This window comes from Rutidosis leptorrhynchoides, chromosome 6 (genome assembly GCF_046630445.1).
Source record: "Rutidosis leptorrhynchoides isolate AG116_Rl617_1_P2 chromosome 6, CSIRO_AGI_Rlap_v1, whole genome shotgun sequence".
Classification (NCBI taxonomy): domain Eukaryota; kingdom Viridiplantae; phylum Streptophyta; class Magnoliopsida; order Asterales; family Asteraceae; genus Rutidosis; species Rutidosis leptorrhynchoides.
Window position 1 is genome coordinate 169,950,605 of NC_092338.1, and position 13,185 is coordinate 169,963,789.

General features: G+C 34.8%; 1 protein-coding gene and 1 long non-coding RNA gene across 3 annotated transcripts; one reads left to right on the forward strand and one right to left on the reverse strand.

Annotated features, from left to right (window-relative positions):
- The first annotated feature begins 324 nt into the window (after nt 1-324).
- LOC139856137 (uncharacterized) lies at nt 325-1,978 on the forward strand. Its single transcript, XR_011761690.1, has 2 exons — nt 325-489; nt 1,721-1,978. It is a non-coding gene; the product is annotated as an uncharacterized lncRNA (long non-coding RNA).
- An 891-nt stretch (nt 1,979-2,869) lies between these two features.
- LOC139852271 (common plant regulatory factor 1-like) lies at nt 2,870-7,974 on the reverse strand. Of its 2 annotated transcripts, none has more exons than XM_071841522.1 (12): nt 7,843-7,974; nt 6,381-6,533; nt 6,217-6,267; nt 6,031-6,126; nt 5,852-5,920; nt 5,590-5,759; nt 5,182-5,230; nt 5,055-5,103; nt 4,778-4,962; nt 4,583-4,660; nt 3,575-3,700; nt 2,870-3,492 (listed from the first exon to the last, which is right to left on the reverse strand). In XM_071841522.1, the coding sequence occupies exons 2-12, from the start codon at nt 6,444-6,446 to the stop codon at nt 3,256-3,258; spliced, it is 1,176 nt and encodes a 391-aa protein (XP_071697623.1). In that variant the 5' UTR covers nt 6,447-6,533; nt 7,843-7,974; the 3' UTR covers nt 2,870-3,255. The 2 variants fall into 2 exon arrangements, with proteins under 2 accessions (XP_071697623.1, XP_071697622.1); XM_071841521.1 differs by having other exon boundaries at nt 4,778-4,965.
- Nucleotides 7,975-13,185: the final 5,211 nt, after the last annotated feature.

The following is a 13,185-nucleotide window of genomic DNA, read 5'->3' on the forward strand; positions in this document are numbered from 1 at the left end:
TTGCCATCCCTACTCTATACCCAACAACTTCATTATTCAACAACATAACTGTTTCGATTTATACAGTCGAGGCGTACGCATACCATCACCAAGTTGGATTATCTTTAGCTTTTCTAATCCTAATATACTTTCAGACCTCTAAACATGAGTTAGGAATCAATCAAGTGAAACTAATAAAACACCTAAACCAACAGAAGAAAATAAAACTACAATTCGTAGTCATAATATTCAATATTTCAATATATCTCATATATTACACAAACCATACATATATATATATATAGGTTTCAGTACAACATCTAACGCACCCATCAATATCCTTTATCTCTCCACTTCTTATAATAATACTTATAAGATAAACTGTAGGTGGCAAATTTCAAAGCGAACAATGAAACTTAAAACATGTCTCAGGACTCAGGTTCACCAGAAGGAAGTTTAAAAATCTCACTTGTTTACCTTATCACGACCCAAATCACAAATCCTATTCAGGTAATTCGATCATCTACTATTGTTAGTAGTATCCTTGCTTCAAAATGACACCTAAATTACATAATCTGCTTTAAATACTAAAGAAACCAAACAGATACTTTTGGCAGCAGGTCCAGTTACTTGATAAATGATTAAAAATGAAATGACAACTTTAGTCGAAGTGTATAGTAATCCATGGTTTGCTGCCTATCTTAGCGAGAGGTTAGGAGTTCGACTCCCGTGTGGTGCAGCATTGCACAAAATGTTGCCTTTGACCCTTGACTTCCACCCAAGGGTGCCTTCTGACATCGCGTTGGGGGAAGGGTGTTTTACCGCCCATGTCCTCGGATTGGGTCGGGTTTCCTCCTGGGCAGCAGTTGGGTGCGGGTTATGCAACTGCGGGAGATGAACGCGTTGGTGGTTTAGTCTCTGGGTGATCCCAAACGCTGGTTCTCTATTATCACAAACCCCTATTCTACGCTATCATAGCCAAAATTCTAAATCCGATCCTGCTTCCGGTCTCTATATTGAGCAGCAGCCTGGATCATCCTCTGAGAATGATTTTGTGCTGTTAGATATCAGAGTTCATGTCATTAGATCTCCATCTAACATAATTTTCAGGTATCATCATTGCAAAGTTATAATTCTACAGTCCTGCCATGGGTTGCTTTTGTGTCGAGGGGCTTATAAGCATCATAATGGCTATAACTATTACGTGTACAATCCAACCACTAATATGTTTCAGAAGCTTATGATCCTACAAAATCACCTCATTACAAATTGGTCTATGGTAGATCTGTAGCTTATAATCATGTTCTTGGTCTTAGAATTTATACTTACTCTTCGGAAACAGAAATTTGGAGTGATATTGGTGATAGATATTGGTCCCAATTATCAGATTTTAATGTATTAACGTATGGAATATGTTGGAGTAATGCTATACATTGGGTCGATGGTTCGAATCATAACATGTTATGTTTAGAGGATCTAACCGTCACAAGTGTACAAGCACCTGAGAAGTACGCTTGTAATCGCAAGTTGTTCGAGTCTCGTGGTTGTTTGCTTATTGTTTGTGATTTTAGTCATCATCTTGGAGAGTTAAAACAGTTAAACGTATATGAGATGAGTAATGGGCATTTTGAATGGTCGATCAAGTACATTGTTCATCTTAATGAAGCGATGAGATCATTTCCTGAAATCGGGGTGTACCCTTGTAACTTGGTTTCGACTAATGTTTGGTGCATTGTCTTAGGCGAAAGAGAAGAGGATTCATTCATGGTTATTGATTTAAATGGAACAGTTATGCAATATGAAATCATTTCAAATACTTTACACAAGCTCCCTTATTTCAATTCGGTTAATCAGTGCCCTCGTAGCTTTCAGTTCATTGCATCCTTTGTAGGTGTATAAATTATGATGCTACATTAATTATGGTAGAAGGTTTTATTTTTAGGTTCTATATTGTACTACTACTACTTTAGCTGGTTATATTTTCAGTTTTCTTTCTTGATGACATAGTGGTATCAACTCTGTTTTATAAGTTGTTTTGATATATATGTTCTCAATTTATTATTAAGAAAAGGCCTAATATCACTGACTTTATGGATAAAGCCTAGCACCATCTTTTATTGTTACTATGACCGCATTGTGATTGTGGGAATTTTTTTGGGTCCAATGACAATGTTTTAGGAGAGGGCATGTGTGAAAATTTAAAGATTTGGGTGATGGTGGCAGAACATGATTGAGTTTAGTGAAAAAGTGTGAAAGTTGTGGCTGGATTTTCAAACCAAATAATATTATAATTCTAATGTACGTATTACACATGTTGAAACACCATTCACGCCCCATAATAAACTCGCCAAAAACGCCCTACAATAGTCTTTGTGGGCGTTTTCACACGCTACCTTATCCGACATGAGTTTTTGTTAAAAACTGGTCTTAACTAATTAACTACTTTCATACCAGCTTACCATCATTGTTGAAAGCTATTTAACGACAAATGCAAAATGAGATTTACTATAATTCCAATTTCGCAACTCCAATTAAAATAGCAGACCGCATATGAACCAGAGAAAAGTACTGACACCATTAATTGACTAAGAGTTCGCTATCGAAACCAATGGTATACATGCTCTTAAATGGGCACGACATTGGGTATAATTGACATGCTCTTAAATGGGCACGACATTGGGTATAATTGTAAATTTGATCGAAGGATGCTCTAGAGTTCTTGTTGTTGGTGTTAGATCATCGAATTTACCATTATAAAAACATGTACTTTCATTTATAGAAATATACATTTAGCCTCTGTAATCATAATCTACTTTCAAAATGCTAAACATGACTTGGGAATCAAGTGAAACATGTAGTGGAACTAACAAGACATCATAACCAACAGAAGAAAATAAAACTTGGTGTTAACCACCCAATATATCATACATTACACAAACCATACATATATATAGGTTCCATTATAACATCTAAAGCACCCATTAATATCCTTATCTCTCAACTTCTTATAGTAATTATAAGATAAACTGTAGGTGGCCAATTTCAAAGCGAACACTGAAACTTAAAACACGTCTCAGGTTCAGCTTAGAAATTTTAAAGCACAACCAAGTCACAAATCCTATTCAGGTAATTCGATTATCTACTATTGTTAGTAGTAATCACGGCTTCAAAATGACGCCTCAATTACATAATCAGCTTTAAAAACTAAAATAAAGCAAACAGATACTTTTGGTAGCAGGTCCAATCACTTGATATAATAATCATATATTTATTATATTAGTTTGCAGCAACAGCATCAGCACATGGGCTAGCATCCAGTAGTTGACGCAATTTTGCACCAGATTTTTGGTTATTGTTGTTATTATCATAAACTTCTTCTGAATGACCAGAACTCAAACTAGAACCATTGTCAACTTTAGAAAGAAAGTTAGCCGTGCTAAGAGACAGGCCCATTGGGTTGTCGGGATGTGGGTCTTCGGTATTTTGTTTCTTCTGTGCATTTTTTAGTTTTTCCTGTAGTTGAAGAAAAAAGTGATGAGGTGAATAATGAATAAGAATGTCTTGGGAATTTACTATAACGGTGAAGTGATGTTACCATTAGATTGGCGTTTTGATACTTGAGTCTCTCAGAGTTGTCAGCCAAACGGTTAATCTCAGACTTGAGGTTCAAATTTTCACTAGTGAGGGCTTCAACTTTAATTGCAAGTTCTTCAGCTTCAGCCTGAATATATAATTAGAATTTCAAAAATTTATATATATATATATATATATATATATATATATATATATATATATATATATATATATATATATGTATATATATATATATATGTATATATATATATATATATATATGTATTTTATGGAATCTAGTGAATAAATTATTCAAAATAAAATTTCCAAAATAACTATAAATGAGAGTATTCGATGCCGACTGTTGCCTTTCAAAATAAAATAAAATAAAATAACTATAAATGTAAGTGTTCTAAATAAAAGAGAGCTCATTTACTCAAGAATTGGTTCATTAGCGTTATGTTCTAATCTCTAACATGTCAAATGAGTGAAATCAATAATAGAAGCTGAAAACAACACGGGTCATACAGGGTAAAAAGTCACTGAATATCTGTTTAACCTCTTAAGATCATTCTATTAGAAATGCATTATTATTGAAATACTAAATAAAAGGTAATCATTATTGAACTAGTAATTACTTGATACTAAAATCTTTTGGAAATATAGATTGGGGTTAACCCGACTGTAGATTCAACTCACCATTATTAGACTCATTCAGAAACTACTTGTTTTGACTTTTTACCCAAACTGTAGGATCAATTCACCAATCCAAAAAAAAAAAAAAGTTGCCAACAATAGTTCTTAATTTAAGTCAAGTACCCCCTCACTAACCACAAAAGAGGGAGTCAAGTACCCCCTATTGGTTCATAAATGAGTACTAATGGGCAAAAGGGTCATGTTCAAAACGTTGACAAAATTTCAAATGATTGCATTTATCTCTGAAATCTAGGAAAGTAAATCGTCGAGATATTCTGGAACAAACAACTTGGTAAAAATATAATAATTTAGTATAGTACTGGAAAAAATATACCTGTTTCCTCAATCTAGACCTCCTGGCCGATTCACGATTAGACTGCTTTCTCCTTTCCCTTTTAAGTTCTCGCTCATTCTATCACATTTCAAACGAGAAAAATGTAGTATTTAGATTAAGAACAGATTATCCAAGTTTATTCTACCAAATTTGATACCTTTTTTAAAACATGTATCAATATTTAATATAACGGACCTGCAACAGGGAATCACTCGGCACCATTGCAAGAGTAGCTGAGGTCATTAAACTGGGAGATTTTTTCAGCTCAGAATCAGAGACCTTAGACGGCGTTACAGTAAGAGCAGTCATTTCCTTTGAAGCTCCATTTTGTTCACCAAGAAAAAATTGTCCACTCAATGGCTCAGTCTTGCAAACTTTAGCTGCTAGTATGAACATTAAATTAATGAACATATAAGAAAGGGTATAAAGGACCAAAAAACAATGAACAACGTATGAAGATTGTGGAACGTACGGATATTTGGTGATTCTTCACGACTCCTTTTCCCACTATTACGACCCCCCTGAAACGGAAAGTGAAAAGTTTCAATACAAAACAATTCACGCATGAATATTAGCCATGTGTGTTACTTTTTTTTTACCTCTGTTGTATTACCGTCACTTCCTTCACTAGAACCTTCTGTCTCCCCACTGCCAAAAAAGTTACATGATCAAGTTTAGTAACTGAATTTTAGGCATTCAATTTTTGGAGTGATGATCAATATGAGCATGAGTGCCACTGTTGTAAAACACCCCGATTTCTCCTTTTTTCAAGAACACACCAATCCGATTTTTCAAAATCGGTTTAATTAATCGGTCAACATTAGGCTAATGGGTCAAAATCAGATTTGTCGGCTAAAGTTGATCAAAGTAAAGATTGTTCTAACATTCCAATATGAATTTAAACTAGAATTTTAGAGTTTTTGAACAAATACTTTAAACGATTATGTTATGTTTTCAGACAATTATATGAAGTATATGTTTATGGTTTTTCGATCTACAATATGTACCTGTGAGAGTTCCCATTGTCAGTTCCACCACCAGCACTATCACCGTTTCCGTTTCCGTTTCCGTTTCCTAATGACATTTCCAAACCATCGAATCCTTTCATTTTCTTCATCATAACACGATCAGTGTTCCCAGATGACTTGGCAGGAGAATCAGTGCTCATTGGACTTGCCTTCATTACACCAAACAAAAGTTCAATTATATAATCACACTTTTTAATAAAATAATGAAAATATAATATATTAAAAATGTGAGAGAACTCACTAGAGGAACTCCAGGATGTGGGTAAACACCGCCATGTGGATACATAGCTGCATAAGGTGGCATCATATGCTGAAATTACAAAGTCAAATAAAAGTCAACATGATGTCAACCTACATATGCTTTCAAGATATCAAACTAAATACAGGTAGTGTTTCACAATTGCATAGGATGATATAGACCTGAGGTGGAGCCCACATGTAAGGAGGAGGTGCATGACCAGGAGCAACAGTTGAGTTGTAATAAGGTGGTACAGCCATTCTAGGGCCATAATAAGCCTACAAAAACAAGATTAACTAAGTTCATAATACTGTAACACCACATAAATAGTCGATATAGATTGCAAAGGCATGTGTAGTTAACGAAACCTGCATAGCTGCCCAATCGGGATATGCATGAACATTGGGTGGCTGATGCTCCTGCAACAATTAGTAATTAAATCTGTAAGTAAAACCTTAATCAACCTAAGAATAAAGATAATACTAGGTCTAAATAAACTGTCAAATATGAGATATTGAAATTTAGGACTTACCGGTTGAGGTGGAGTTGAAGATGATTTTTCAGGTTTACAAGTCTTTGTCTCTTCACCGCTACCCATGGAAAAACGCTTCAAACGAATCCAATTAAGAACTGGCCACCACTGCTTGATGTTGACTAAATTCTCTTGTTATACTTGCTTACTTGGCTGTAAAACAGAAGAGAAACGTCAACATAATTTTATCGCAGAAACTATGTTCTAATCACAGAAAAGTATATCATCCATAAACAGTTAAAATGCTTTGTGTCAAGTATAAAAGTTACAAAACTTATAAGCTAAATGTTAATCATACAGTCAAATATGGCAAAGTGCTGTAACAGTGGAACCAAGTTGACAAAAGTATTTTAATAGTTCAAAAGTTTTTTTGCTCTTACCAAATTTGGTAGCTAGCAGTAACAATCAAATTTAATATCTCGGTGAAATTCCGTATGCAAGAAGTTACGAAAATCCGTTAGAGTTGTACTTAGGACAATGACATGATGTGCTTCGTATTCAATCGATACGTAAAACCATCATACGTATAGATAAACAATTGTCTCCTTGTCGTTACAATTGTAACACTATCTTATTACACTAGGACACAGGACAACTCAAGCAAATCACTGCTAATTAAACAAGCTTCTATTTTAGTTCATGCTTCTAATCACTAAGTAATCATATTGAATCTTAGCAGATAAAAAATTACTTTTCCTTAACCAGCAAAATTATATTCTACCAATGGGATCTAAATAGTACATATCTTGATTCATAACAAATTTTAAAGTATATAAAAAGGTAAGGTATGGTGTTTTTTGTCCTTTTTCATAATCCACATCAAATAAGGGGAAAGTAAAACAGCACCCACCAAAGTCCAAAGAGATTAACCAATCAAATATAACCAAGTCATCATCATTTTACAAAACTGTCCTCTCATTCATCCCAATAATAATTACATAACTAAAAATAAAAATTCCATATATTGTTTTTATTCCTCCAATAAACATTTTTATATTAAAAAAAAAAAAAAAAAACCTGATAAAACTTGACAATATTATGAAATTAACATAACTAAAACTGCAACTAAATATGTATATAATTGTATATATAAGACACAAATTCTGACGATAATAACACAATGCTTTCAATAAAAATATTTTTTTATATATAATTTTGATCTGCTCATGCTAATTGTGTTCAATCATTAGCTCTGATCAGTTTCGCACACACCTATATATGTGTTTATGTATATTAATACGTACAAATATACTGCTGAAAAAATCACAATAAGTGTTCATAAGTAAATATGAATCGGAACTAAATTAAAATAAAATTAACACTAATTACAACAAGTAGAACTGCAATCGTTTAAAATAGGCATGAAATTGAATCGAATTGTGAATTTGATAAGTTAATTTTGTGAAATAATAAAATTGAGAAGACAAACAATGAAAATAAAATAGTCGGTAACAAAGTATACCTGAGTTAGAAGAAGAATTTTTCAGAAGTGCATTTTCTCTTTCTAGAAACTTTATTCTCTCTCTAAAACGTTGAGGAAGAAGGAGAAATATGTGTGGGGACTTTTTGCAGCTTGTAGAGAGAGAACGCCAAGGCAACATCCACGTCACACGGACACGTGTTCGTGGAATAATTTATCAATAATAAATAAATAATATAAAATAGTGTAGTACAGTAATAAATACACTTTCAAGATATATAATTCTGTGAAAATTCTTATCTTTTTTTTTCTTTTTTTTTTTGAACGGCAAGATTGCATCTGTCCGGACCGAAGCCTAGTCATCATTTGTACACACACGTTCGGGCAGGAAACCCGAACCACGATCACAGGGATCCGAACCCTTAAACCATCCCGAGGGGCAGGCGGACCGGACCTTAGTCCCGGATCGGGTCGGTAAAACCTTCCCTTTGGGCTGACCTCAATGGAGCCTATTTCAGTCCATGTTTAATTTGGTCATTCAGAAGCCAGGTTCGAACCCTGGACCTCTTACCCGGCGAGGGTGTTAAACACCACCGCGATACCACTCAGGCAAATGCCTCGGTGGTGTGAAAATTCTTATCTAAAAAATAACAATAAGAATCGAGTTCAATTTGGAGGAAAAGAACTCACTTTCAAAGAAGAGTTGGCGAATTTTAGTGTTTTGATGCAAAATATGGCCGATGATGACTCTCCTACCAAAAAATCAAAGCCATAAGGATTGCTATTGGGTTAGTAGCACTTAAAGGGGCCAAAAAACATCTTTCAATTAAGACTGAATCAAAATGAAGACTTCATTCTCGTTTCCATTCGTTAAAACTTCGTGATAAATCTCATGATTTTTTCATCTCGTATCACGTATTAGTCATCAATCTTCCTATGTTGCAGTCTTGCTAATCGAAAACATTTGGGTCGATGATCCTAACTTGGTGAAGGATCACGCTGTAAGTTTCTTTGAACGTCTTTTTAATGTTTCAGCTTCAATGTCTGCAGTTATCAATTCAGACTAGTCCAGGTTAAAACTAGCCCAACTACATGCTGGTCTAAGCCCAATTGTATAGGCCCAATTTTCAAATACTGAGGTTCTTTCAGTTATTAATGGTTTGTAATCTGTATCGGGCTTCTGTTAATCAATGCCGAAACTCCTCGATTTTATATCAGCAACATACTTCCTTGAATCTTCACTTTGATTCATCCTCTTTCTTTACACTATACATTCAAGCTACAAGAGTTGTTCGAACATTTTAGTTTCTATTTGTTTCAACGTTTTGGAAAATGACCGAGTAATTTGGTCAATTTCAATGGATGGTGGTTATTCGGTTGTAACGACCCGACTTTTTCGACTTGCTTTTGTACTTGTGACTTTCTGCGAAACTGCGTTTTTGTGCGTACTGTGTTGGTTTATATTCTTTGATCTTATGTCATGATTAATTACTTTCGTTCATACCATACAACGTGCCATTAAGTACTTAGTTACTTAACTTGATCCCCGAATGCTTTCACGACCGTTAGTGTCACTTGACGTTTAGAACGAGCTATATGTTTTGGTACACGTTTAACTTTTGTCGTAATTGGAATATTACGACTACGAAATACTAATTGTTATTTTCTAATAACAATTACTTGGCCTTTTGGTTGCTTAATTACGCTTAGTAATTTACTTATGCTCACTAGTTAGTCTTGTTGGACTTTCTACCTTGTTGGACTTTAGCCCACCCTACTCTAGTTAATGGACTATTTAATTAGCCCAATTTTAATAAGTTTATGACTCATATAAATGTAAGACAAATACCCATTTATTAGAGGGAACATACTAGCATTTTTGTTAATCATAATCACAATTGTTGCATGGAATCCCAACATAAGCACCAACTTTAGACCACCATTAATCAAAAAGCAAAAGTTGTCCCCCCTTGTCTCCCCCCAAACCCACGGCCAAAGGGCCTCCCCACCACCTCACCACTCTATAAATACCAAGTAAATCTCACCCATTTCACACTTAATCTCATTCACATTTTACACACACTTACTCTCTAATTCTCTCTCTAGTCTTTCTCACTCTAAAAAATGTAAGTTTTAAATTTCTTCTTCTTCTTCTTCTCTTATCATTGTCGACATCATCATCATCATGCAAGGATCTAGCTTTTTAGCTTTTTGATCTTGTTATATCTTGTAGATTCAAACTTTAGTTTGAATCCTTCAAGAACATGAAATATTCAAGCTTTCTAGCTTTGAATCTCCATTACTTTGTTGGATCTAGGTTTTCTAGCTTATGATTCTTTTATTTTGTTAAAAAGATCAAAACTTGTGTTTATGATCTTCATGTAGCTTGAAGATCTAGCCTTTTGCTTTAAGGACCTTCAAGAACATTAAAGATCCAAGCTTTTTAGCTTAGGGTTTCATTATTTTGTTTAAGATCTTAGCTTTTTAGCTTATGGTCTCATTACTTTCATTAAATCTTAGCTCTTTAGCTTATGGTCTCATTAATCTTGTAAAGATCCAAGCTTTCTAGCTTAGGGTTTTCTTAATACTTGATATCTAAGTTATCATTGTAGATCTCACTTACTTGGAACTTTTTTGTGATTGTTGTGATGATAAAGATCAAGTCCTCATCATCTCCTATGATGAAGATGCATAAACTTGTGTAAAAATGACAAAGGTTGAAGCTTTATTGGGTTTATGCAATAAAGAGGCAACCTTAATGTTCAAAACTTGTAGAATGATAGCTTTTACTCTTAGTTGTGTGTTGATGGTTGAAACTTGGTCAAATTGATGCTAAAACATCAAAGAGTTGTACACTTGAAGCTTACACGCATCAAGGATGAGAACCGAGATGAGCATCAAGCACCAAGAAACCCACCGGAGCACTTTTTTTCTGTTTTTAGGGGTCTGATCAGATTCCTAGGACTTCTGGAAAATTGATTTTCATATAGTTCGTTTCGAGTATATGACTTTTCGTTTAGGACTCGTCTAAATCCGATATACGGTTTAGGATTTATGGCCTTCCGAAAGTCACTACGCCCTTGTAACGACGTGCTGAAAATTCTGACCTACTCGCGCTTGAACCGTCGCCACGGTCAAACGACATCGAGTTAGGATCTGAAAATTGTACAGCTGTTAGAGGACTCACATAAGGAGCCTTGGCCACTGACCACGCATCTTTTCGTTTTGTATAGAGGCCGTAGCAGCTGTCCGAAGTCAGCCTTTTGTTTTGATCTCTATTCTTGTTGAAAACTTACTTTATATTTTACGTATGATGATAATGATGGTGATGATGATGATGACGATACTTAAGACTTGATTTATTCACTCTTAAACTTTTGGGGAAAATATACTGACTTAGTGACCTTTGACTTAGGTTGACGACCTTTAGGACCGACTTACTACTTGCATACTTTTCATATCGACTTTACCGCACATTCACTGTGAGTTATAGCTTCCCTTTTTACTTTAACTATTTTTGGGACTGAGAATACATGCGCTTTTTATGTTTTTACATACTAGACACGAGTACTTAAACTTTATATATGTGTGGGTGATATAACGGCACAAAGATTCCCCTTAGCACGGTAACGTTTAATCATTGGTTTTTGAACCGGTGAACGCGAATATTAGATATGGATCCATAGGGTTTGACATCCCCACTCGGGCTAGTCGCGCTAGTATTTAATGGGTGTTTAATACTTCGAGGACATACGCACTCGCTAAGTGTACTTTTAGGGGGTATTATTATTACGTTAAGTTAGTTACCGGGTGCCCACGGATAAGCATATACTTTTCATACTGTTTTGAATACGAAATCTCGTGGTCTACATTACATTACTGAATACAAACTATAGCTCACCAACATTCGTGTTGACCCTTTTAAGCGTGTATTTCTCAGGTGCTTAGACGTTGTTGCTTCCGCTGTTAGACTTGCTGTTACAGACTCGCTGTGTTAGACTTCCGCTGCATTACTTAGAGATGTCTCAATCATGGAACTTTTATTTTGCATTCGCAACTTATGTTATTTTGAATAATGACTTTGTAACGACCTTTGTGTCACGTTATCTTTTGTAAAATGTTATCTTTTCATGAATGCAAAACTTGTTTTAAAACAACATGTAGTATTATACCGTGTAATGGACCTGTTGTTGACGAGTCGTACATGATGGTTTTGTACTGGGCGTCACATCGGTATCCGACACGCAATTCACAATAGTATCCCCTTTAATGAAGTTTTAATCAAAAGACTCATATTGCCTTCTTCACAGTCGTATTTGGGTGTGTGTGGTGTTGGTTCGCAATTTAAAGCTAAAGACATACTTTGGGCTACTAATCTCAAGTTTTGCAATGGTCTCCTCTTTTATGTATGGGATCACAACCCATTTTTATGCTGTTACTAGATTAGTTTCGGTTCAATTGTAACTTTCTTTTTGACCGAGTTTGACTCTGTCATTGTAATTTGTGTTTGCATCTTCATTGTTTTGATGAAGATCTATCAATCAATACAACTCAACTTTTTTTGCCGAAAAAAAAATATAATTCTGTGAAATAGTTGCTGATGGCATATAAATGGGATGATCATGATTTCACTTAAGTTTTTGATTTTTTTTAAACGGTCAAAATTGATATATAAGAAAACATTCTCAATTACAACGGCTTTTGAAGTCACAAGTTCCAATTTAAAACTTGACATCTATGTTTAAGTCAACAGAAAGAAAATAATCTAATTACATCAAAAAGACTTTTCCTACTACAAAATGACTCACTAAACATATCTCGCTCCAGAATCGCCATAACACCCAAAAAAAGTAGTTACAACCGAGATGATACAATCCTTTTTCGATGAGGAGCAATCATACCCATCGATCCAGTGTTTGAAGTCAACTCAATAATTTCAAGTAGGTAAATCACAATCAAGCCACAACTTAATCATCCTCCAAATATCTCATGCGACATCACATTCAAAGAAAATGTGAGAACGATGTTCAATACCATTTTGACAAACCGAGCAAACAATACTATTAATCTTGGGGCCTTTAGCTGACAAGTTCTAACGTAGCGGAAGGGCATCCAACTTAAATCGCCACAATAAAACATTAACTTTCTGAGGTAAAAACATGAACCATTTGGTTTGAAAAATAGAATCTGATAATAAAATTGCATCCATATGCAAACGCGCTGAAGCTACACTGTAATTGCCATCCGAATTAATAGTATAAACCCACGTATCTGCTTGGTCTGATAAATGAACACACAACAGTTCATTACGAAGTAGATCAACAACTTGAAGGTTACGACTTCCAATATCCATTCAATTCCAAGTCCAGTTTCGACTGCCATTTG